General features: G+C 39.8%; 1 protein-coding gene across 3 annotated transcripts in view; it reads left to right on the top strand.

The window, feature by feature from the left end:
• Nucleotides 1–26898, top strand: part of NPAS2 (neuronal PAS domain protein 2) — a 252074-nt gene that overhangs the window by 223231 nt on the left and 1945 nt on the right. For all 3 annotated transcript variants that reach the window (XM_036745177.1, XM_036745179.1, XM_036745178.1), the window contains 8 exons: nt 4244–4385; nt 5285–5394; nt 7098–7190; nt 13778–13924; nt 21860–22057; nt 22965–23152; nt 23849–23941; nt 26451–26622. In XM_036745177.1, coding sequence (XP_036601072.1) covers nt 4244–4385; nt 5285–5394; nt 7098–7190; nt 13778–13924; nt 21860–22057; nt 22965–23152; nt 23849–23941; nt 26451–26622 — 1143 coding nt within the window. The remainder of the gene's footprint in view (nt 1–4243; nt 4386–5284; nt 5395–7097; nt 7191–13777; nt 13925–21859; nt 22058–22964; nt 23153–23848; nt 23942–26450; nt 26623–26898) is intronic.

The raw sequence follows: 26898 nt of genomic DNA, 5'->3' as shown, positions 1-26898 counted from the left end.
ATATGCAAATCCATAGTATACAGAGCTCCTTTATAGTGAAGTTTTACTCTGTCGTTGCTTTTTCTCTTCACAGTACCTTTCAGACCTAACCCTTTCCTCCCCATCACTAATGCCACAGCCAGGCTAGCTCACCATTCATCTCTCACCTAGTCTATTAACAACGTTCTTCCTTTCCTGTACTGTGACTATTAGAAACTATGGTGGGACCATGGACCATTATGGGAGGAGGCAGAGGGAAGAGCATCGTCTATGGAATCAGAGGACCCTAGTTCAAATCCTGCCTTTTACATTTACCATCTGTGTGACCTTGGACAAGTCATTTAATTTCCCTAGGTCTCAATTTCCTCATCTATAAACCCTCTCAAGGGTTGCACTGGATGGTCCTGGAGGTAGTTCTCAGTGTTAGATTTATGGTCTTATGAACCTAAGTGTTGTCTATTCATCCTTCAATTAAAAATATTACTCCATAAAAATCATTATTGAAGGGACATCTGTGGCTGTGCCGCAGCCCCTTAAAAGGTTCTCGATTCCAGGCCAACCTAGAATGCATGCAGAAATTATACTACCTTTTCCATATTGGATTTGGGAATGAACTCATAAATATAGTCTAAGCCCCTCATTCCATACCTAAAAAACTTAAAGTGAAATGCCTTACCTCAGATTTCTTAATTTATTGGCCTCAGGGCCAGGACTAAAATCCAATTTTCATGAATCTCAGACTTTTTTCTTTATACTATATTGGTGTCTTCTGTCTATTGAGAAGCAACTAGGGGGTGCACTGATTAGAGCTCTGAGTTCCAGTCTTGCCTCAGACACTAACTGCGTCACCCCGGGCACTTATCCTGTCTGCCTCAGTTTCCTCATCTGTAAAATGGAGATAATAGCACCTGCCTCCCAGGATTGTTGTGAAGATTAAATAAGATAACACATGTATAGTGCTTTGCAAACCTTAAAGTGCTATATAAATGCTAGTATTATCCTCTGCTAGAGAAGGAATATCTCAATCCATCACTGACTGAGATGGATAAAAGATAAAAGATGAGAGAGTAGTTCAGTTTCTTTTCAGAGCATCCTCTGTGGCATGATTTATGCTAATGCACAGTACAGTTATTAATCTGCAGCATAGTGATGTGGTACATCTTGTCTTTGTTTATTGAAGTGTTTAATATCCAGGCCTGCCACATAATACATCGTGAATCATGTCAGAGTGTAATATTAAGCTGTTAATAGGCAGGTGTTAGAGGCAATACATCATGGCTGAAGGATAGCATAATGTTTAGGACTTGAATTTGCAAGAGGTATCTTTTCTTGAGCAAAGACTTTCTGCCAGATTCAAGTCCCAGAAGAAAAAAAAAATATCAAAACATTACCTTTAAGAATAGCAGCTATTAGCTCAAATCAAAAACTGGTCCTAAAATGACCTTTCTAAGGACTGTAGGTCAAGTGACCTACAGTCACATGTGGATATTGGTTTCTGTAGCCATGCTTCAATCAATTAAGCTCCTACTATATTCAAGGGGAGGGGGGTGGTACAGTGGATAGAGTGTCAGCCCTGGAGTCAGGAGGACCTGAGATCAAATCCAGCCTCAGACCCTAGCTATGTGACCCTGGGCAAGTCACTTAGCCCTGTTTCCCTCAGTTTCCTCATCTGTAAAATGAGCTGAAGAAGGAAATGGCAAACCACTCCAGTGTCTCTGCCAAGAAAACCCCAAATGGGGTCATGAAGAGTTGGACACAACTGAAGCAACAACAAAATATACCAGGGCACTAGAGATACAATTATGCTCAGTATTGCGAGAGACTCAGCTCCAGTTGGTTTCAGAAAAGGCATTTATTACGCCTAAGAAATCAGCAAATGCCAAAAAGAAAAGGGGGTGGGGCTTGATTAGTTACTTTGTTGATTTAAAAAGTGATGTACAAAATGTTAATAATGTAGATTAAATTTGAAAGTATGTTCTACACACATTTACTTTTCTTGGAGAGCCAGTTATTAAACATTCACCAGCACACCCCTGCCTACACTCAGTTTTCATTCTAATGGGCAGATAGCAAGCACAGATAGAAGCAGAAAGAATAAAATGCAGTGGGAGTGTTAGGAAAGACTTGAGGTAGAAGGTGATGCATCTTGAAGGAAGAGAGGGATTCTGTTAGAAAGACATAAGGAGGAAGTGCTTTCCAAGCTCAAGATACAGTAGGAAGAGGGGGAGAAGGGTGACCAATACAAAACCACAGGACAGAGAATGGAGTACCATGTTTAAAGGACAGAGAGAAAGCCAGTTTGGCTGGATCACAAAGTGCAAGAGGGGATTAATGTTCACTGTGGCTAGAAAGTTTAGTAGGGACCAGGTAGTAAAAGGCTTTAAAAGATAATATAGCATATTATATTATATCATATTATATTATATTATATTATATTATATTATATTATATTATATTATATTATATTATATTAATCTTATCTCATATTATATTAATCAATTATAAAATTATATTTTATCCTGGAAGTGTTAAAGTGGAATAAAGAAACCAAATAATTATATCCAAGTAATGATTTATTTGGCAATGCATGCAGTTGAAAAACAAACTGGGCCCAAGGCTCTCAGTAGCCAAGGACCCATAAGTCAATATACAATTTGGAGACAGTGAAAAACAGGAAACACAAGATTATAGGGATTGGGACATCTGGTTTCTCATTGGGTGGGTGGGTGGGGAGCCAGGGGACACTGAGGTGAGAGGGAGAGGAGTATTCTTGTGACATTCCTTAAGTCAGGTGACAGTGGGAAGGGACAGTACTCTTGTAAAAAACCTCCTAAATCAGGTGACTTATGTGGAGTTGAAACTTCACAAAATGGTGGGAAAAAAGCAAAATGGAGTCACTAATGCTAATTTTTTTTAATGTAACGGAAGCAGTAGGGAGCCATTGGAGTTCATAGAATAGGGGAGTGCCGTGGTTAGATCTACATTTGAAGAAAATCGATTTAGCAGCAATGTGTAGGACTGACCAGATTGGGAGGAAATTTGAAGTAGGGAGACCAATTAGGAAGTTGCAGACATAGATAATTCTTAGATATAGCAGTTCCTAATAGAAAGAATAGCAACACACACACACATACACGCACACACACACGCCAAACTGTCATTGTGCCAAATTGCACAATTGTGACCCCCATTGACTCAGGGCAGTAGCTTCCATAGAGTTATTCTGAGTGATAATATGACTGTGTAATAGTTATAGTTTTTTCTCTTTAGCTTGAAAAAGTATTATAGCTCAAACTTGACCAAAATGTCCAAAATTAAACCATAGGAAATGTGAAGTTAGCTTGCATGAGTTAGAAATGCATAATACTTAAGTTTAATGTGAAGGTATGTGTAGATCCTATATCAGATTACATGCCATCTTGGCGGGGGAAGAAGAGGGAGGGGGAGAAAATTTGGAACTCAAAAACTTGTGGAACTGAGTGTTGTAAATTAAAAATAAAAAATAAATTTAAAAAAAAGAAAGAAATACATAATACTTTGCTCATCACACCACCTATGCAGTCCTTTATATAGGTAATCAGGACCATGAGTGGATAGGGATCAGAAGAAAATAGATATTCTTTCCATAGTTCCTGTGTTCAGGTAATTACTTGGGTTCTAGTAGTCATGTCAGGAAAGTAGAAGATAGGTATGGGTAGGAACCAAATGAAAACCTAAGGAGTCACTATACTGACTTGTTTTTTCAGCCCCTAAATCCATATTACTGCCTACTTGATGGTGCAGTGGAAATTGCAGACCTTGGAGTCAGGAGGCTTAGGCTGTAGTGATGTTTCTGTGACCAAGTCACTGTAAGGCTTTAGGCAAATCTCCTCAGGTTTCCTAATCTGTGAAATGAAGGGGTTAAATTAGATGACTGCTAAGGTCCCCTCTGGCTCTAACATTTTGTGATTCTTTGGCTCCATCCTTAATTCTCCTGGGGCCTAGACTATGGAAAGCCAGATGACCAGCGTTTCACAGATAAAGCAGTTTCTCTTTTGGAATGGCTTGCCAAAGTTAAAGAGATACTGAATTTAAAAGTAAAATTATGAAAACAAGGTATGAAAAATCCCATACCTTTCATGGATGGCATTGATATGTTTGGAACAATCATCTCAAAATTACTGTTATTATCAAAACTACAGATTTAAGATTATAAGATGACTGGATTCATCCGTATTTGTCTCACAACTAAAATTAAACCATCTTTATTCTTTTGTATTTCAAGGACAAGGGGGCAAGCTTGGATCCTCAACAACACTTTAGTGCACTTGAAGTCGGTGCCTCTGTCCTTAACACTAGCCAGTCACCTTCAGCATCTTCAAGAAGTTCTCACAAATCCTCCCATACACCCATGTCTGAGACCGCCTGTGAGTATGACATCTCTAGTCTACTGATAACCAGTGATCAGATTCTTTTGCAGTCTACAATTCAACAGGTTGGGGCTGGGAAAGGTTACTGTTCGGTCTGGATAGGAAGATACGTTTATTGGTATTCTTCAGGTTGAGTACAAGTCAACCCTTATTACAAAGGAGATTGGTACCCAGGACTATATTTCTTATCCCAGAGTGGTCACTTTATCACTTATTCACATCTCTACCAAAGGATGTTAGTAAGTCACATGCCTAACGCGTACTTGGAACTGTACTATAAGCACTGGGAATACAGATAAGTGTGAAAGACAGTCCTGCTCTCAGGGAGCTCACAGTCTATTAGAGGAGACCACATGCAAACAACTAGGTACAAACAAGATATATATGGAATAAAGTGGAGATAACCAATAGAAAGAAGGCACTAGTGTTGAGGGGATCAGGAGCAGATGCATTGAAATAGATGAAATACTAGTTGTTCTTTTTCACTACTTCCCAGCAATTCTGTTCAATTTAATTCAGTAAACATTTATCATCTACCCATTATATAGAAGTTACTATGCCAGGTTCTTGAGAATACAAAGATAAAATAATGAAAGTGTCTCCCCCAAGGAGCTTAGGACATTGGGGCTAATGGGTAAAATGAAGCTTGAGGATTATCTGGGTATTTCCGCTATATGCTATTCCTGTCCCCATTTACATGAAAAAGTTGAAAGTTGAACAAGTGTTCAGTCAATCATATATTCATCCAGGCTGAGGTGCCCTTCCTTCCACAGTGGTTCCTACTATAGCTGTTCTGGAAATTCTTGACTATTTTCCTTATCTTTCTCTTCTTATTTTAAAGAGCTTGCTTCAAAAGGTATGTTAAGTCATTAACAACAATGATTGCTTTCTTACAGCCACTCCAACCAAAGTGATCAGAGAATCCAGCACCCCTTCCTTGTCAAGGACCTCCAGCCTACCCCAGGAGTTACCCCTGCAAGGGCTCAGCCAGCCTGCTACAATACCTGTGAGTGTTACTGTTGTTCGGTTGAGTCTGGCTCTTCATGGCCCCTTGAGCCATAGCATGACAGTACTGACCATGGGGTTCTCTTTGCAAAGATTCTAGAGTGGTTTGCCATCTCCTTCTCCAGCTCATTTTACAGATGAGGGAACTGAAGCAAACAGAGTTAAGTGACTTGTCCAGGGTCGTCAGTGTCTGAGGCTGGATTTGAACTCAGGTCTTCCTGACTCTAGGCCCAGCACTCTATGCACTGAGCCACCTAGCTGCCTGTAGGCTGTGAGTACACATATAAAATAAGATGGACCTCTACCATGGACAGAGTACTGGAATCTATTTCTGGTTCCCTCTAAAATGCCTGGAAAAGTCTTTTCAGAGATCACATTGACTGTGTTAGGAAACATTAACATTTTGATACTTTCCAGGAGTCAATCAATTAATATACTAAACACTACACACACGTGTACACACACACACACACACACACACTCTTTGAAATTTTTGGAGATAATAAAAGAATACACTATTCCTTGCATTAGTCCTATGTGGCATAGATACATTATTTTCAAATACAATGGAAATTGTTTGCCAGTTATGGTGACCCTCATTTCCCAGTTGTCCTCTGGCTACTCCTTATCTCTTCAGAAATTAGGTTTTTTATCTTTTTAAAAATTTCAAATCTTAATTTAAATAGAATTTCATTTAAAATTTAACATTTTAATTTAATTAGAATTTAAGTTTAATTTTAATTAAAATTTCATTTTAAATTTTAATTTAATTAAAATTTCATTTTAAATTTTAATTTAATTAAAATTTAGTTTTTAATTGAAAATTTAATTTAATTTTAATTTTAAATTTTTCAAGGTACCCATGAAATTTTGGGTTCCATCTTCCATAGTCTGCCTCCACTTGCTGAATGGAGACAGGGGCAAAAGGTCATTACTAACCTCTTCTCCTAAAGATTCCAAGGCAGAATCTCACAGAATACCTGTTCTGTCTCACTAAAGTTGAATATAAACAATAGGAAATCCCAAGCTGTCTGCCTGGCACCAGGGCACTAATAGCATCTAGTACAAGCCTGCGTCCACTAGCCGATGGTGAGCACTTGTCTTGAAATACATACGTTAAGGACGAAAGCTTGCAAAGGGAGAGTAGAACTGAGCTGCCAAGGCCAGGCAAGTAGCAGCTATTTCTGCTGAGTGGGTAGGATGAAATAACACTCCCCTGAATAATTCTTGGAACTTGGTGTAATGGGGGGAAAAAGCACTGAACTTAGAGCAAGAAAGAGCTGAGTGCAAATTTCACTCAACTAGCTGTATGACCAGGAGTAAGTCCCTTAATCTAAGCCTCAGTTTGCCTCTGTCTGTAAAAGGGGAATAATGATGACCAGCACCTAATTGACAGAAATGGTAAATGGTTGCATAGGCCTCTTAGCCTTAGGTATCAAGACAGATGGCTTTCGCCATTTCTTCGTAGCTACAAGTGCCTGTTCACCTAATAAAGCCCTTCCGGTCTTTCAGATGCCGTTTTTTTGAGGCAGAAATTGTGCCTCCTTCTGTATATTCTGTCCAGATAGCTCTTGGGGATGAGGGAGGGTCAGAAGAACATTAGAGCTAATGAGTATTGTGAATTTATTGAACTCCCAGAAAATGTATCTGTTAACAAAGCAGGATTCTTTTTTTCTCTCTCTCCCTCTCCTTCCCCACCCCCAGGCTTCTCTGCCTTCTCAGTCATCCTGCGACCTTCTTACCCAGCATCTGCTGCCTCAGGCTGTTTTGCAAAGCCCACCTACACCCATGACACAGGTGAGTCTAGGACTTGGAGAGATAAGGGAAGGGGACAAGAATTCTTCTTAGAATTGAGACCTTCCCCTCCCATGTACGAGAAGGCGTCTCTGGTCTCCCTCTGGTCTCCCTGAGTGTGCACATGCACGAGTGTACACACAGGCTGACCTGCAGATTAAGACACAAAGCCAAAGTTCCAATCAGGGAATACTTCCCCAATGGCATAATGGATACAGAGTTGACCCTGAAGCCAGTAAGACCTAGATTCGATCCAGTCCAGCCTCTCTGACACCTACTGACTGTGGGACCCATGGGCAAACAAGTCACTTAACCTCAGTGCTCTAAGCAACCCTTTAAGATGTAAACTGCAGAAAAGGTGCTGACCTATGTGGGAAATGACATTTTCTCCACCCAGGAGTTCCCTAGAGCTATGAAATTATATATCAGTCAATCAGTGAGCATTTATGAAGTACCTACTGTGTGTCAGGCACTGTCAGGCACTCTAGGGATACAAAGAAAGGCAAAAGATAGTCCCTGCCCTCTAGGGATTCACACTCTAAAGCTAATCTAATCTAGGTCCAGTCCCTATCCCTGTCCCTCCTATGGTCATTTTGAGCTGTTTCCCATTATTACAGGTAAAGTAGTTTTCACATTCTTCCAGATGATATCATCTCAGTATAAATTAGACAATCGAGTTCTTTAACCTAGTTTTGTTTTCTAATTCTTTCATAATCTTCATGGATCTCTTTGCATGTTCTACCAAGTTTTCTTTGCCTCTTTCCTTTCTTTCCAATTTAGCATTTAATAATATGCTAAATTGGACATAACAGTCTTGCAAAGGTCTCTCACCAGAAGATTACCTTATAGATCCAACATATTTTCTAGGAAGTATCATGTTGGTTGTTTTTTTTTTTTTTTAAATCCCTACATAGCTGAATTATTCAATTTCTGGTCAGTTAAATCATCGAATGCAGTATTTACACACAGCAGTTCATTGGGTTTCTGCATCATGCTAGTGAGGCCAAGCCTTTGGGTTTTATCCCCTCACGGACCAATCAGTTAGCTTTGCTCAACCCATGACCACAAACTTCACCCCATAACCACAGCGAGTCATCACACAACTGTGTTTGACAAGAGGAACTCGGCCAGAATATATGAGTGGGTTAATGCAAATCTACCCCTCTACTGGAAAAATGACTTCCCATCCTCTACTGGCGTGTGCATCCAGCAACATTATCTTTGAAACAGGATAGCATAGCACACATAACCCATTTGACAAGCCATGCTGACAACCCTTCCTGTTAATAATAAAACCTCATTCATTTAGAGCCTAGTTATGCAGAACCTGTGGTAACTCAGACATGCTATATGTGATCCTTATCAGGGAAACCATATAGAATAATTTCCTTCTCTGCAGATTTTTAGGGTTTTACCCATAATGGAACCAGCCCCCGTGTAAAATCGATACCTTTTTCAAAATAAGCACTCAGGAAATGAAAAGCTCCTATGGCTTCCAGATCTAGAAATCAATTTTTGCCAGATAAAGGATTTTTTTTTGTTTTATAGTGTGTAATTGTGTGATGTAGGCCTTTTTTTCCAATTACATTTAACTTTACTTATTAGTATACATTTATAGCTTATATAATATGCATCATCCTTGGAAAGAATGAGACTGTATTCCTTTAAAAATGTTCTTTCATAAAGACTTTTCACTTCCTTCTTCCACTACTGGATTGATGAGGTTTTATTACTAATGCTAAATCAGATATCAAATGAAAATCATAACAAGGACCTATTTCTCTTTTGCAATAGACACTTGTCAAGAAGGACGTTTCTTTATGAAGTTTGGTACAAAACTTTTAAATGATGCTGAGTTCTGAAAGTACTTGCACTAAACACTTCAAATACTAAATCAGCCTTGTAGATAACAGTCAAACATACCCGTACCTTCTAGCCATGCCTGCTTCTGATTGTATCCTATGTCATTAGATTAACAGAATATACCATGTTGTTCTGAATATAGGCCATACTTTCCTTTCAAATCTGGCCTACATAAAGCCCAAATATGTCCAATAATCAGTATTATTTTTAGTATAACTACATAGGATTTTTTTTTTCTGTTTCAAAGATATTTTTCATTTAATGGCCAATTAGGAGCTTGTCGAATGAAGGTTCCAAAGAATAGGCACTAATGGTGGCTACTGTCTAGTGGAATGCTTCAAGAATCTACCCTTGGGTCCTGTGCCTTTTAATATTTTGATCAATGACTTGGATGAAGATACAGATAAAATGTTTGTCCAGTTTGCAAATAACCATGCTAGGAGCTAACACTCAGTGATAGAATCAAGATCTAAAAATGTCTCAGAAGGGTAGATCGAATGTATTAAGGTGAAATTTCATGGTGATAAACTGAAAATCTTGCCCTTAGGATCAAAAAACTGTATGAGTTGAGGGTAATGAAAGTATATAACTTGATAACATGGAAAAAAGATATGGGGGGTGTCCATAAATGACAGCCAAGAAAAGACTACTTGATCTTAGAATGTATTCAGAGATGAGGGAGGTGATGTTCTCCCCAGGGTCTGCCCCAATGGCAACACTCCTGGAGTATCGTATTCACTGTTGAATGCCATACTTTAGGAAGGACGTGGACAAACCAGAGCACATTAAAGGAACATGACCAGGAGAGTGAGGTTGTAGATCATTTCGTATGAGGTTTGGTTGAAGGATTTGATTGGGGATCTTTAGACAGGAGAAGACTTAGGGAGGACATGACTTGAAGACTTCATTATCTTCAAGTGTTTGAGGGACCCTCTTGTGGCAAAGGTTTCTGGATGGTCCCAGAGGGTAGAACCAGGAGCAATGGATGGGTGGGACAGAGAAGTATCACTTAGGAGTTTCATGGAAGAAAAATATTTATTTATTTACTTATTTATTATTTATAACTTACAACATTCAGTTCCACAGGCTTTTGAGTTCCAAATTTTATCTCCCTCCTTCCCCTCCCCCCTCCCCAAGATGGCGTGCAATCAGATATAGGCTCTACATATACATTCACATTAAATATATTTTCACATTAGTCATGTTGCAAAGAAGAATTATAACCAATGGAGTGAACCATGACAAAGAAGAAACAAAACAAAAAAGAGAGAGAGAGCAAATAGTATGCTTCAATCAGCATTCAGAATATGTAATTCTTTCTCTGGATGTGGATAGCATTTTCCACCATGAGCCTTTTGGAGTTGTCTTAGAACCTTTCATTGCTGAGAAGAGTCAAGTCTATCAAAGTTAGTCATCGTACAACGTGGCTATAACTGTGTACAATGTTCTCCTGGTTCTGCTTCCCTCACTCAGCATCAGTTCATATAAGTCTTTCCAGGTTTTTCTGAAGTCCACCTGCTCATAATTTCTTATAGCACAACAGTATTCCTTTACATATATACCACAACTTGTTTAGCCATTCCCCAATTGATGGGCATCCCCTCAATTTCCAATTCTTTGCCACCACAAAAAGAGCTGCCATAAATATTTTTATGTATGTGGGTTCTTTTCCCATTTGTATGTTTTCTTTGGGATACAGCCCTGGAAGTGGCATTGCTGGGTCAAAGGGTATGCACATTTTTATAGCCCTTTGGGCATATTTCCAAATTGCTCTCCAAAATGGTTGATCAATTCACAACCATGGAAGAAAAATTTTAACACTGAGAGCTGTACAAAAAGTTGAATGGGCTAAGAAAGTAACAGGTTTCCAATTATAGGAGATTTCTAAGCAGAAGTTGGATAAACATTTGTAGGGCAGGATTTTGTTCAAGCATGTATTGGATTAGTTGGCCTCTGAAGTCCCTTCCAACTCTTGAAATCCTATGATTCCTCAGGGTTTTTTCTCTATCCCTCCATAACATTGTACATATTTACCTACATCTGTGGGATATTGGACTGATTGTATACAGAAGAAGTGCCAAACTCATGGCCCTGCCCCCACAAGATTAAAATGTAATTGGAAAATGTTTAACTAAATAAATAACAATACAACATAGATAATGCTAATTTGTGGTTTTCTAAGTCAGTATGCAGCCTGCAGGGACCCATTTCTATTTGAGTTTGACATTACTGGTGTAGAGGAAGTTGGATTTTATTTTTTAACAAAATATGTTATAAGCTTGTTTTCTTTTGCTAACTTCTAAAATTTGGGTGCATCTCCCAAAATTCCAATTAATCCAGAGTTTTCATTATTTGGATTCTGGTTTATTAAGGTTTTAGTGCATATCATCTAACCTAGATCAGTTATTCCAGTGAGACATCATTTAATAGTTCCATTCTTTTGATCTTCTCTCCCCAACACGCCCCCCCCCCCAAAAAAGTCACCTTTTCATGTACAGGGGAAAAAGGACCAAATGAAAAGAGACTAGAGGATATATTTGTAAAAGATAAGAACATAAACACTGCAGTTTTTGAACAGGGATAAAGGGAATGTTGGTGAAATAATCTTAAAGAAAATTTAGCCATATTCCACAGCCATCACCCATGCCAGCCGTCATGCACAATTTTCCCTCAAGAAATTATTTAGCATTTTGCTATCTCAAAGCACTTTAGCAGAAATCCATTAACCCACACATAGCATCCTTTTAGAGGAAGCAAGTAATACACATCATTAGATTCATTTTATGGGGGAAGAAGCAAGCAAGAGAAAACAAAGATAATGCATATCCAGGTCGCAAAGTTGTCATTACCAGAGGCCATTTAGCACAGCCTCCTGATCTTAGGCAGAGGTCACCAGACAGGTCACACTCTGATCCACTTGTCATCTGCTTCTACCCTTTGTGGCTTCACTGAAATCTGTAGGGCTGCTTATGTAGTGTCCACCTAATGTTATGGCACTGCATTGATCCCTCATTAAATGGGCAGGTGACACTTTGAAGTCCCCTTGAGGGTTTTCCACAGGGCCACCTTGAGGTATACAGAATGAATGGCTAAGGAATCCAAACACGCTTACAGCCTTTTTCTGTAGGCCTAGAGCCAACCTTTAGTTTGTTCCCGAGAGAACCTCAAGTTAAAATTCTGTCACTGCAAAACACAAGAATGTTATTTATTAACTTATTTGACTTTTCTGGAGTCTTTTTGTTTGTTTGTTTGTTTGCTATCACTGACCCAGATTCCCTTGAGTGGGAGACATCAAGAAGCTGGGGAAAGGTGAGGAAGGATGTTGACAGCTACCCCCAAATCTTTGCCAGCCAGCTAAAAGGCCCTTGAGGCCAGTTTAGAGAACACTGCTCCAGCGTAATATACCATCAAATTAAAGCTCATTCGTGATCCATTACATAACAGGCCAGGGCTGTCCAGGATCACATTCAGGATAATTATAGAACCAAAAAATGTCTGTGAATCCGTTACATGCAAGCTGCCATGCCCTCACTGGCAGCGGGTGGAGGTGGGGAGGTGGGGAGAGAGTTCTTTTGGTGTCGTGCTTTTGACATTCTTTTCAAAAGTGTTCTGTCTCTGTCTCTGTCTCTCTCTTTCTCTCTCTCTCCTTTTCTCTCCTTCTGTTTCTCTCATTCTCTCTCTCTCTCTCTCTCTCTCTCTCTCTCTCTCTCTCTCTCTCTCTCTCTCTCTCTCACTCTCTTTCTCTCTCTCTCTCTCTACCTCTGTGTGTGTGTGTCTCTCCCTTGCCCTCCTCTGTCTCTCTGTTTCTCTCTCTTTTTTCTTTGTCTCTGTCTCTCTTTCTCTCTCTCTCCCTTTCCCTCCTTCTCTCTCTCCTTCTCTCTCTCCCCTCCCCTGTCTCTCCCCTCTCCCTCTCTCTGACTGAATTTGGAAAATGAATATGCAATCAGTACTTGCAAAATCAAGCAATAACTTGGTATTACCAGACTGTAGTGAGATAAATTTACCATACAAATTTAGAATGAGCTCCACTGACCTAGAAAGAAATAGCATCAGAGGATTATAGATTAAGAGCTGGAAAGAACCTTAGGGGTCATGTAGTCCAACACCCCCATTTTACAGATGAGGGAACTGAGTCCCAAAGAGACTAAAGTGGTCACACATTGGTTGCTTCTGGCACTTAGTAGCAACATGACTATATCCCACTTCACCCCTTTAAAACTTCAGTGTTCTCATCCGTGAAATGGATTTAATAATCTCTTTAGTACCTACCTCACAGAGCTGCTGTGAGATTCAAATGAGATTGTGTATATAAAATACATTGTAAACTTTAAGGTACTACGTAAGTGTCTTTTAACATGTAAAGTGCTTTGCAAAGCTTCTGCTCTGTAGACTTTAGCCATTATAAGTAACAGAGCTAGGACTTTGTCTCAGTACTTCTTTGACTCCAAGTTCAATGGTCATTCCACTGTGCCATGTGGCACATAAAAGAAAGCAGGCTATGGGCAAATAAGAATTTTCATTAGATTCAGATATTCATACTTTAAGACCTTCATGGATGTTGCTGCTACTCCCTCCTAGGCTAAATTGGGGTCACTGGACTGACACTGGTGAGGAGGGGCAAGGGTCTGCAAAAGATCAATATGATGGGCTCACCGCTGAAACCTATCTGAATGATGAGAAGCAACATTTAACGTGGGTGTGATTTTTCCCTCCTCTTTCCCTTCAAGTTCTCGGCACAATTCAGCATGTTTCAAACCATCAAGGACCAGCTAGAGCAACGGACTCGCATCTTGCAGGCCAACATTCGGTGGCAACAAGAGGAACTACATAAAATCCAGGAGCAGCTGTGCATGGTCCAGGACTCCAACCTCCAGGTGAGGGCCCGTGGGTACCACCTCCTCCCTCTATCCAGAGGAGATGTGGATCTGCTTTATGAAAAACCCCAGAGAAGTCTTCATGGGTGAACTTCCCCAATAACATCCTCACTTCAGCTCCATGCAACCTTAATTAGTCCTATTCATCAAGCATCCAGAGCACACTGGGCATAGTACAAAAGAAGTCAATTCTGCCTGGTCTTCAGTCTGGCTGAGCATGAAATTTCCATGACTTCCTTTTCAGTCAGCACCCCATGATATACTGTTATGCTTCAACACATACATAACACTAATACATCATTTATTCCTTTATTTATGTTCCTGTTGCTTTTTTTCTTTGTCCTGTCTTTCTGTCTGTCTTCATTAGTGTTATCACTTTCAGGCTATAAATTTCCAGTGCCTATCTGAATTTCTTTTGTATGATAGATGGCATAGTGCCATGCATAGACATTTACTAAAGACCTTTTGGTAGTGAGGAAAACACAAGTAAATATGATCTTGATTGATTTTCGTTTTTTAAAAAACATATGTACGGATCAATAGCTAATAATTCCTCTTTCTCTCTCCTCAAAACAGCACAGACTAGAAGGGGCAAGAGCTAATTATAGGGAGAGGAGGATAAGTATATGAGGCAGGGGTTCTTAATATTTTTGGTACCATGGACCTCTCTGGGTATACCCAACACACACACATACACACATTCAACAAACCTTTTTGTATATATGTATATGTAGTATTTATAATTATTTTGTATATATATACACACAATCAACAGGTATTTTTGAATATGTATATGTAGTGTATATTTTCATATGTAAGTATATGTAAAAACATGCATACTCTCAAATTTTTGTATATACAAATATATAATTATTATGTACACACACAATCAACAGACATTTTTGTATATATGTGTATATATATATATATATATATATATATAGTATGTGTGTGTGTAACATGTGTATACAAAAGTTATGTTATATCCTATCCTATTATGTTATCACTCTTCTTCTCTTATTTCATGTACTAGAAGAGTTTTATTCCTTCTCTAGCTCCAGGAGGACACATAGTACCCTCATAACCTTGTAAAAAATGGGTCCAGCATGTGAAATACATACATGCAGTATTCAAGAAGACTAGAAAGAATTGGGAGAATATTTAGGATCTCAGAAAATAAAAGTTTGGTTTTTTTTTTAAACTCCATTTCTCTGATTTCCACTAAACCCAGGAAATTAAAAAGGGCAGGGAGGGGCTGGGGGGGACCTAGCCATGCACCATTCAGGGTACAAATTTTAACTTTAAAAGACAGTAAGTACATTAAAGTGTCAGTGTCCATTTTTTATTCTTTCATTTTACTATGCTATGGTATAGTAAACTGTAGTATATCCCCATTGATCCAGTGCCTGATTGATGGTCCATGTCACTCTTCCCAGAACCTATTTAACTTGAATTACTTCAATGGGATTTTCACACACAGGAAGAAGAAAATTGGGCCAGAAGCTGCTAAAAGCAAGGCAGAGACATTAACATGTTTCCAGAAACAGTGACTTCTGAATTTTCTGGCTTTTAAAAATGAATTTCAATAATAGAGTAGGATTTTAAAATATCAGATGACCATAAGGTGTTCCCTTTCACCCCTCATTACTGGGACTCATCAGTTTTTCTCTTTATAACCAAGGCTGATTATACTTGGCTCACCTCATGAAGCCCAGACATCTGACTTCTTTAGAACTGATTACTGTTAGTGCCAAAAGTAGAAAGGAGTGAAACTGCATTCTCTCATGTATTTTTCCAATTGACTTTATGCTGGAATTTCCCAAAGAATAGACCTAAGCTGGGGAATGTTTTCTTACATGTTGTGCTGCGTTAATTTTCAGATTGCAAGTTTTAAAACATTTTCAATATACATTACAAAATGCTTGACCAAAAAAAAGGAATTAATTTTCTACATTATATGACTAAAATTAAAAAGAAGATAAAATGTACTGGATATGCTTTGGGGAAGTTGCTTTGAACATAGGATTATTTTCTTCTCAATCCCCTTGGAAAATCAGAAGTAAGATATTTATGTGATTTTTTTAAAATACTCTTTAATCTGGAAGATTTTGTTTCCCTTTAGATGGCATATAAAAAAGTATTTGGTACCTGTAGAACACTTTTCTAACAAGACCCAATGTGCTTTCACAAATATTACCTTAAATGTCACTGCATACACACACACACATACACACACACACATGCACACACACACACATACACACACACGTAGGCGCACACACACAAACATGCTGGTGCAGAGAAATTGAAGCATGAGTGGTTTAAGCAGACAGTCTAGAAAGGCATAAGAGAAAGAAAAAAGTTAAATTAAACAAAAAAATTAAAGCTCCCTGATCCTAGACCTAGTCCAGATTCTTACACTCCTCTTAATTGGCTTTCATAATTTTCTTTTGTCATCAAGGACATTTATTAAAAAACCTATTTGCCTTCATCTTCAGGGTGTTTTTTTTTTAAGTTAGATACAAGGCTGTCACAAATCCTTACAAAGTGGCAGCTGTGTGGTTTGGAGTTAAAAATACGGGATACTATACAGAAGAGCGTCATCCGAATCAAGAATTCTATTCAGCATCCTACATACCCAGATCATAATCTTTCTTTACTGGGGTATTTTTGACTGCAAACCTCTGCTCCCCCTACTGGCTGTCTATGGTATAAATACTTCACTTAAAGACAGGAACTGTTTGAGTAGATCAATAAGCATTTATGCAATTACCACGTACCAGGCACTGTGCTAGATACAGATACACAAGTGAAACAGTCTTTGCCCCACAAGGAGTCTACATTATACTTAAGGGATACAAAGTGATCAAAAATAAAAATATAGGTTCTCTACAAGGTAACAGTAATCAAAGGGTATAGGAATACCCTTTAATAACTCTTTGGGCATAATTCCAGATTGCTCTCCAAAATGTTGCATCAGTTCACAATTCCACCAACAATGAATTAGTGTCCCAATTTTTCCACATCCTCTCCTAAATTTGTCACTTTCCCCTTCAATCATTTTGTAAATTAAAAATAAAATAAAATTTTTAAGAAGTAACAGTCATCTGTGGGGCAGCTTACCAATAACTGGGGGCATTACAGAAGGCTAGCTAAGTGGCACAGTGGCTAGAGTGCCTGACCTGGAATCAGGAAGACCTGAGTTGAAATCTGCCCTCAGACGCTTCCTAGCTATGAGACTCTGGGCAATTCACTTAACCCTGTTTGCCTCACTTTCTTCATCTGTAAAATGAGCTGGAGAAGGAAATGGCAAACCACTCCAGTATCTTTGCCAAGTAAACCCCAAATAGGGTCACAAAGTGTTGGACACAACTGAACAACAGCAAAATTACAGAAAGGGCTCTTGAAGGAAGTGGTGCTTTAGCTGAACTTGGAGAAGTAGGAGTCCTAAGGGAGCGTTCATTCATTCCACAAGCATTTACTAGACACTGATTTTTCTCTTAAACTTACTCCTCATTCTGCTTTCCTTATTTCTATTTGTTTTACTTCCATTATCCTTCATATCTGTAGGTCTCATGCTAATTATCTCAGATGCTTTGAGCTCCATTACCTGTCATACTTAATCATTTCTCCACTCCTGTTCCTTTCTGCCTCCACAGCATCCCTTCTATCTCCACAGCATTGATAGTTCCCTCATCTCTCCATTACCATGATCTTCCTTCTGCCTCCTAGTAATCTTGCAGGAGCCTCTTTACATGATCTTTTTACTCCATTCTATTGACCTGCTTCACTGCATATTTCATTATGTTGCCTGCATTAATTTATCTTGGGCATGAATCTGGGCATGTTACCCAGGCTTCAAAATTCTTTTTTGTTGTTGTTGTTGTTGCTACATTGTTCAATTTTGTACACATACACACATCCCTATCAAAGCAATATTCCTAAAGTGGAAGTTTGATCATGTTTCACCCCCAACTCAAACTCCAGTGTCTCCCTTTTATCTCCAAGATCAAATATAAAATCTTTTGTTTGACTTTTAAAGTTCTAAGCCTTCCTCCACATCTTCATTCTTCTTGTACTTTGCTGACCTCCGTATTTTCTATAATACAATAACCCTGTCTTGCTTGCTGTTCATCAAACAAGGCACTCTATCAACGAATTCTTTATATTTTTATTGACTGTCCCTCATGCCTATAATGCTTGCCTCCTTCGAAACTCAGCTAAAATCCCAGTTTCTGCAAGAAGCCTTTTTTGGTTTTCTTTAATGCTAGTACCTTCCCTCTGAGATTACCTCTAAATTATCTTTTATTTATCTTGTATGTACATAGTTGTTTGCATGTTGTCTTTCCCATTAGATACTAAGCTCTTTGAGGGTAGGGATTGTTTTTGCTTTTTTTTTTTTTAAAGAATTTTATTTTAGACCCAGATGCCAAAACACAAATACTTAATAGAGAAAAGAACCAAAAATATATCATAAACTTAAATATTGGAAACAAAAGAAAGAGAAAACATGCCGTGTGCATAGCAGAATATAAGAGAGGATTCAAAATATGTAACAATAAATTTTCATTTCCAGAAAGCCCGTATGATAAATAACACAAGATGTGTTGAGAACTGTCCGTCTTTTCTTTGCTTCCTTGTAAGTTTTCTTTTGTTCTCTGCTGTGCATTTTTCTTACCTTGTTCTTTCTTTTTTTTTCCAAAATTCTTTAGAGAATTGATTAAATTTTTGATTTCTTGAAATAGAGCCCTGGAAAGCTCATGTGTTGTGTTTTAAATGGAGTTACTTGACTCCACCTTAAAATCCAAATCACCCAGGTTTGATTGGATGGCCAATTATACCCAAACCTTTGTTCGTTATGATGGCTTAGATTACAGAGGTGGAGAACCTGCTGCTACATGTGGCCCTCTAGGTCCTCAAGTGAGGCCTTTTGACTGAATCTAAACTTCACAGAACAAATCCTCTTTAATAAAAGGATTTGTTTTGTAAAACTTGGACTCAGTCAAAAGTGGGGCTCCAAGGACCTAGAAGGCCACATGGGGCCTTGAGGCTGCAGGCTCCCCACCCCAAGGAATGTGTGCAAATGGAAATTGTTTTCTGTTCTGACTGAAAACAGCCCCGGGGTCTTCCCCTCCCAGATTGATATCTTTGTGGTGGTAAATTGGGCCACCTTTTGTCTTATCAGTCCTCTGTCATTGAATGGCTTTGGCCTCAGACAAGCTGAGATCTAGTTAAGGCTTTAATTTAGGAAGGCCAAGGTCACCCACTGGATCCTAAGCCATCACCATTCCTCTGGACCTTTGTCTTGCCACTGGATTTTGATCTCTCTGGAGGAGAGACTGAGACTGATGACTTTGTGCAGCTCTGCCTCACTCATTATCCAGTTCACAAGCAAGTCAAGACATCACCCTTATGGTGTCATTGGGCCTCTTTGAGAATGAAAGACGAACAACAACTCACTATGGGCCATGCGCTATTATAGGCGCTGCAGGAAATAGAGACCTAGTCATGGCACATCCTACTTCCCTGCCCTCAAAAAAAAAAAAGTGCTAGAATGGAGTGCTGGACCTGGAGTCAAGAAGACCTGTATGGCCCTGGGCAAGTCACTTGAATTCTACCAGCTTTTTAGTTTCCCAGCTGCAAAATGGGAATGATTATAGCATCCAGATCCCAGATTGTTGTGAGAATAAAATGAGATGATATTTATCAAGTACTTTGCAAACTTTAAACTGCTACATAAATGCTAGTTGTTGTGGTTATGATACAGGGAACTCTAGTTTTGGGGTCAACACCTGACCAGTCAGAGCTCTCAGCTCTCTCAGTTATGACTTCTGTGACTTGAACAAGACACTTATTCTCTACGACCCTTGTCTGTAAAATGGGTATGATAAAACTTATACTATACCTCACAGATTTATGGTAGAGAAAGTGCTTTACAAACTTAAAGGAACTATACAAATGAGTTATAGTAATTAGAATCAGTCTATGGCTTTTTTTTTTTGAGCAAAAGTAGCAAGAAGAAAGAAGGAGGAAGGAAAGAAGTGTGTAGGATGAAAGACCCTTACCAATTAAAAGTTAACAAGGAGCCATCTCAGGGTGGGAACAGAAATAAATTTTACTCATTTCTCGAGAATTGGGCGTCCTCTGCTAGCACAGAGCAGAACCAGCAAAGGCGGCACTTTACAAGGGGCAAAGCACCAATAATTATACCTAACACAAGGGAATTCCTGCCCACCTCAGACCTTTCTTACCATTGGCTGGGAGGCGGGCTTACAATCTGAACACGAAAACTAGACAAAGAACCAGGAAATTGAGTCACAGAAACTCCAATTCCTGTTCCCTTAGTTAATGATTACAACTGAGGTGATATCTATAAATCTAAAGACGGACAATAGGATAAGGGGAGGGGGAGAGCCTCTCCATTCTTTTACAGTGCTTTTACAGTAAAGGAAAGCAGGTCACAGTGACCCTATCCTTGCTGAGCAAATCTTTAAACCAGAACCGGAAGAAAGAACAAAAAGTTTCAGGGTAAACTTTCCCAGAGGCTGAGCCATCAGACTCTTATGGCCTCAGAATTTTGTTTCACTTCCCTATTTCCCTGTTCCTTGATTTGTAAACATTTCTTAGCATAGATATAGATATATAGATATAGATATAGATATACATATTTTCTCTGTGAAGTCTTCACATTTTATTTACCTCACACAGAGGGAAGGAAAGAAGGAAGGAAGGAAGGAAGGAAGGAAGGAAGGAAGGAAGGAAGGAAGGAAGGAAGGAAGGAAGGAAGGAAGGAAGGAAGGAAGGAAGGAAAGGAGGGAGGGAAGAAAAGGAAAGGAAGGAGGGAGCAGCTCAAAACATCCCCAGGTTCTTTCTGGCTATTCCATAAGGTCATTTGGGGACTTCGTTTATTTCTTTTACTAAGTGGTAGATTTTTCCCCAGGTATGGTGATGATAATAATATTATTATTTGATCTAACAAGAAACTTAGAAGCCAATGCATTCTTCCTAGATGAGTTATAAAAACAAGTTGAAGGGCAAATTTAGGTCTTCGCAGATTGTGGACATTCTATTAATCAATAGCTAGCATTCATACAGTGCTTTAAGGTGTGCAGAGTACTTTATGTATGTTATCTCATTTGATTCTCATAATAACCCAGTGAACTAAATGCTCTTATCACACCCATTAATAGATGAAAAACTGAAGCTGAGACACATTGTTAAGTATCGAACAGCTAGCAAGCAGAATTCAAACCCAGGTCTTCCTCACTCCCAATATGACAGTAGCTATGCCATACTGTTGAGGTTTAGGGGGTACTTGGGCCCCAAAATAGCAATATGTGGGCTCTGCCTGAATGAGTTCGACCCAAGCCTTCTTTCAGCCAAGAAAAACAAGGTTTATTAAAATCCACCATATTGGCCAGACTCTTAAGGAATCTCAGCATTGGCTAGACACTTTTCATGGAGGCAAGATGGATCTTTTATACAGAAGACTGTAGAAACAGAGAAGGGGTCTAGATGTAATTAAGGGAGTGGCAGTCTAGGATAAGGCCAGGTGCAGACAAAGAAAGGGCACTTAATTAACTGGGAAGGGTCATTGCCCCAGGTGAATGCCAGCGACCTGAGCCACATGGGAAAGTCCAAAGACTCGATCTTTTCCTTCTGGGGATTCAGATCCCATCCCCATCGACACTACTTATCTGTTTCAAAATATAGACTGTTCTTGGGATGTTCTTGGTGAAGTGGGACATTGGTGGCTTAGCATGGATTAGAACTATAAAGCAGAGAGGATTCGATTTTCAATTAAAGTTTTAAAATCTCTTATGTGTTAGGTACTGGAGGAGATTCAAAGATTGAGGTATGGGCCCTGTTCTCAAAGGGTTTACCATCTAGCAGGCCTGGTTAAGATACGGTTTCTTGGTGGTTTTCTCTTTCCAGATGTTTTTACAGCAGTCAGCTGTATCCCTAAGTTTTAGCAGCGTACAGCGGCCAGAGTCTCAGCAGCAGCTACAGCCGAGGTCAGGGGTTGTTTCCCAGACACAGCTTGTTCCTAGTCCTCAACTTCCAGGGCAAATTGCAACTTCCCAAATAGCAAACCAGCAGCTGCTACGGGAATCCAGTGTGATAGCAAGCCAGGTAACTGCTTTTCTTCCAGATTCCATTATCCCAACAGTGACAGAGAGATACCAATGAGTGAAGGCATGACTTGTTATTGGTGGGGGAATGGGCAAAGCTGGGGAGTAGAAGGTAATTTGAAACTGTCTCAAAAGAAATGATTTTTTTTTCCAATAAGTTCTCATTTTTAAAAAATAGTAAGTTCCAAGGTTCATTTGGTCCCCATATGTTAATAACTTCTTCCCCCCCTCCCTCCCTTTTTTCCTGATTTGCTTTGAAAGGTATCCTAGAACCAAGCTTTTCAGCCTTGTTCCTAAATTGAGATGGCTAAAAAGGAGAGAGAAGAGCATCCTTCTAAATTTGCAGAGTCAAATTTAGGTTTGATATAAGGGAAAAGTTTCTAACAATTAGGGCTACCTGAAAGTGACAGTGGAATGTACGACCTCAGATGGTTGTGAGTTCCGAGTTCCCTCTTATTGGAGGCCTTCAAACAAAGACTGGATGACCCCTTGTTGCGTATGTTTATAAGAGGCATTCTTGTTCAGGTACTGGTTGGACTAGATGAACCCTAAGGCCCGTCTCCCCTGAGATTCTGGATCCCAGAGATTCAGGTCCCCTTGTATAAACATCTGGATCTAAGACATGGATTGGTGTAGGTCAGCTCTCCTCATAGTCCCTTTTCCTGACACTGCCTCTGCTCTGAGGATTATCTGCCAAACCTGTCTTTCTCAGATCCCTGCTCCTCTTACAAAGGCATCGTCCAAACCACGGGTTGGGCTTCTCCTTTAGAGAGAGCCTAGTCTCACCTCACTCCTGAATGATGGCAAAACAGGCAGACAAGAGACCTGGCAGAAACAGAGCAGGATGAAAAGTACCTTTCAGACTTCTTTTATTGAGACATGGCTTCCTCCTTAAAATCATGCTTCAGGGTCAAAAGCCAATGAGAAGCACACAAGTCATGCAGGGAAATGGCCACTCCGTGAGCAGCTTAACCTCCCAGTTCAGCAGCACGGCTCTACTACCGCAAGCACTGAGCCTGACCACGCCTGGTTCTATCACCCAGGACACTGGACAGTGTCACCCCAGCCCGGACTTCAGCCACGATAGGCAACTCAGGTATGAACAATGCCTTTCTTTGGTTTTGTTTGCTCATTTTTTAAATTAAATTATTTTTCAATTAAGTATTTTCTCTCCCTTCCATCTGCCCACATTGGGTTGGGGGTGGGAGGACAAAAGAAAAAAAAAATATATATATATATGCGCACACACACATATATATATATATACATATATGTACATGTATATATATATGTTTATGCATGTATGCATGTGTGTATATGTGTATGTATATGTACATATACATATAAAATCAAGCACAACAAATCCCTACATTGGCCATGTCCAAAAAATGTGTGTGTCTCTTTCTACATATCTCTGACAGGAAGTGAATAGTGTGCTTCATCTTCAGTCATCCGGAATTAATGCCTTTCTTTGAAAAGTAATTGATAATCTGTCTTAAAGTGGTCTCTTAGATTTCTTTTCCACTGTAGAAGATGGAGGCAGGTATGAGAAATCCAGACATTCTTATGAAGCAAAGAAGTAGTTTCTGAGCTGTATGACACAGGAAGTACAAAAGCCCAGTGGACAGAACAGCTCTGCCAGGTGCTTCCTAAGTAGGAGACCAAGAAAAGTAAATTTAAGTTGAAACAGGCATTTGAATGAAGGGCAAACATAGCGAGGATCAGTAAACACTATAGTTGGCCAGACATTACAGAGAGGATGATGAACGTTATTCTCTCTCTCCTCAAAAAGACTGCTGCTTAGCCAACCAATCCAGCCAATGATGCCCGGGTCGTGTGATGCAAGGAGGTGCTCAGACCCTGGCGGCACTGGACGACCAGTAAAGTAGGTGGCTGAGGGGTAGAGGAGGGAGGGAGGTGGGAGAATAGAGGGAGAGTAGAAAACTGGATTGGAATCATAATATGATTTTCCTCCTACTCGAATCAGAAATAATTGTTTTGATTCTGTATTTAGATTTTCTTGAGCCTTTTTTAAAAGGCTCCTTCCATAACAATATGTTCCCTTTATCCCCAGTTACTTAAATTAATAAAATGTGTGCTGACTCCACATCATGTGACTTAGACTCCTTCTGAAGTCTGAGAAGCCTCCACCCTCAGGGCATAAAGTCCAGTCACAGTCACCCTGCAGGACCCTTTTTACAGTTTCTAACTTTGATGTCGAGAAGCATCCAGGAATAATAGAGAGTTGCCTCTAGAGTCGACCTTCTCTCACATACCAGAGGTTGACCTGTCAATGCCTCAAGGAAGTTCTTTAAGACTTTAAGGAAGAGTTGTTGCTCTGCTTTGGTAGAGGGGATTTTTTCACTGGGAGCTCAATATAGGACACCCATGAAATCACAAATCTGGTCATCCCCCACCCCCCCCCAAAAAAGTCCCACAGCCAAAAAGCCCCACTGACAGTACCTCTAACTACCAGCCTGTGGCACTGGTGATGTACCAGTAGGTATATTTAAAAAAACCTGTAAAATTTATTTCCACTTTCCATCCACAAAAATATTCTTCCCCCACCCCCACCCCTTTGCCTATACCATTAGGCCTGAGTATCAGAAAGAATTGTGTTTAAGAGCACCATTCACTATTCACTAATTAACAGGGTCAGTATTACTGGAAATATGAAGTTGAGTATGTGAAAAGCTAATAGAAAAGTAAAATATCTCCATGCCTTGGAAGTGAGAATAAAATAGAAATACCTGGCAGATGAAGTCCTTCCCATAAAACTCTGGCTAAATTTTCATAAGGAGGCTACCACTCAACAAAGAACCACACAGAAGCTCTGCCTTGGAGACAGCCTCCGTTGAACGCTCCACAGGCATCCTGGATCTCAGGCTTCTGTTTTTTCCAACATTAAACTTCCCTTTGGAGCAATTCCATTGGCCCTCTCCTGCCACCTTGCAATCCTTCAGAAAATCCATTCTTGGTTCCTTTCCAGGGTATGTAAAGAATGACCCATTTCATAACAGTCTCCAATAACATCCAACCCCTGTCGCCCAATTTCTTCAAGTGTGCTTAGACACACAGCGGCCTTCCTTTTAAACTCCCTCTCCCCAAAGATTCAGCCAGTGTTTCTAGTTAAGTTGAGTTTTTATCCTGTCTTGCCTAAGTGGTCCAAATAATTGGAGACAAGCTCTTTCTGGGTATGATGGTAACAATGGCTCCCACTTATATAGCTCTTTAAACAAAGCACTTTATCTCACTAACCCTGTGAGGTAGATGCTATTTTTAATCGCCATTTCATAGATGGGGAAGCTGAGGCTGAGACTTGCCCAGATCACACAGTTAAATAACGGTCTGAGGCAGGATTTGACCTTAGGTGTTTCTTATTCCAAGTCCTTTACTCTGTCCACAGCTTCATCTACCCGCTGGCTATGTTTCTTTCTGGTGAGGCTTAACGTCAAGTCAGTGGGTAGAGAAATTCTTTATTCTATGAAATCTGACTTTTTTTAAAGGACTTACTAGGTGACACATTGGAATGGGTGTCCAGCCAGGAAGACCTGAGTTCCAATTAACCCTCAAATACTTACTAACATGGGCAAGTCAGGTAACCTCTTTCTGTCTCAGTTTCCTCATCTGTAAAATGGGACTGATAATAACACCTTTCTGCTAGGATTGTTGGAAAGGATCAAACAAGCTAATAATTATAAAGTACTTAGCACGGTACTGGGAACACAGGAAGCACTAGGTAAATGTTGGCTAATTTTTTAAAATAACAGTAACAGACGTTCCTATCTTTATTTATTTCATTTCCTCCTCACACATTTGTGAGATAAGTCTTACAGGTATTATTACCCCCAATTTATAGATGAGGAAACTGAGTGATTAAATGGCTTGCTCATGATCTCACACAGCTAGTGTCAGAAATGGATTTGAACCTGGAGCTGGCTTGACTCCAAATTCTGTCCATTGTGCAACACTGCCTGTTTCCGATTTGTCTTTTTATGTTGTTTTTTTGTAGCCGATAGGATTCTGATGCTCTCGATTGTTTTTCTTGCCTCTCCCTGCTGAATTTCTACCGGACAATAACTTGGTATCTAAGTGCCAGAGTCTTCTCAGTCATCCAGAACCTGGCTCCTCCAAATTCCTAGTCCAGCATCTGGAGCCTGTTAGGGCCACTTGTGAAATACATACACATAGGGAGGGCTTCAGAGAAAACTCAGTGAAGATGATCTTGAGATGAATTTCTTCTCTAGGAAAAAAAAAAACTTACAGCCTTTTCAAATTCCTAGAACTTTTTGAGACCCTCCCAGTGTTGTTCTGGTCTTCTCTCCACATCTTGCTGTCAACTTGGAATATCTCATTCTGAAAGCTATTGCTTTTTTTTCCTCTGAACCAAACAGATATCCTCAGAGCCCATCTGGATTTCCCAGTCTGGAAGTGCAAACCTCCAGCAGCAGCACCTCGACCCCTATTCTGCTGATGGGACAAGCTGTGTTGCACCCTGGCTTCTCTACCACACAGCCATCCCCCTTGCAGCCTCTGCAGCCCCAGCAGCCGCCTCACTATCTGCAGGTAGGAGATAGGCAGAGAGATGAGAGACAAGAGACTTCTGTAGGGATGGACCACACCAAGAAGAAATAAGCATTGACAAAGCCCGTTTCAACTCTTGGTTTGAGCACCAGTTCTTAACCTGGGATCTGCACTTGGCATTTTTTCTAATATTTTGATAACTATAATTTAGCGTTCTTTTGTAATGCTACATACTTCATTTTATGCATTTCAAAACATCATTCTAAGAAGGGGTCCATAGGGTTCACCAGAATGCCAAAGGAGTCCATGACATACTCA

This window comes from Trichosurus vulpecula, chromosome 2 (genome assembly GCF_011100635.1).
Source record: "Trichosurus vulpecula isolate mTriVul1 chromosome 2, mTriVul1.pri, whole genome shotgun sequence".
Classification (NCBI taxonomy): domain Eukaryota; kingdom Metazoa; phylum Chordata; class Mammalia; order Diprotodontia; family Phalangeridae; genus Trichosurus; species Trichosurus vulpecula.
This window is presented reverse-complemented; position numbering and strand designations above follow the sequence as displayed.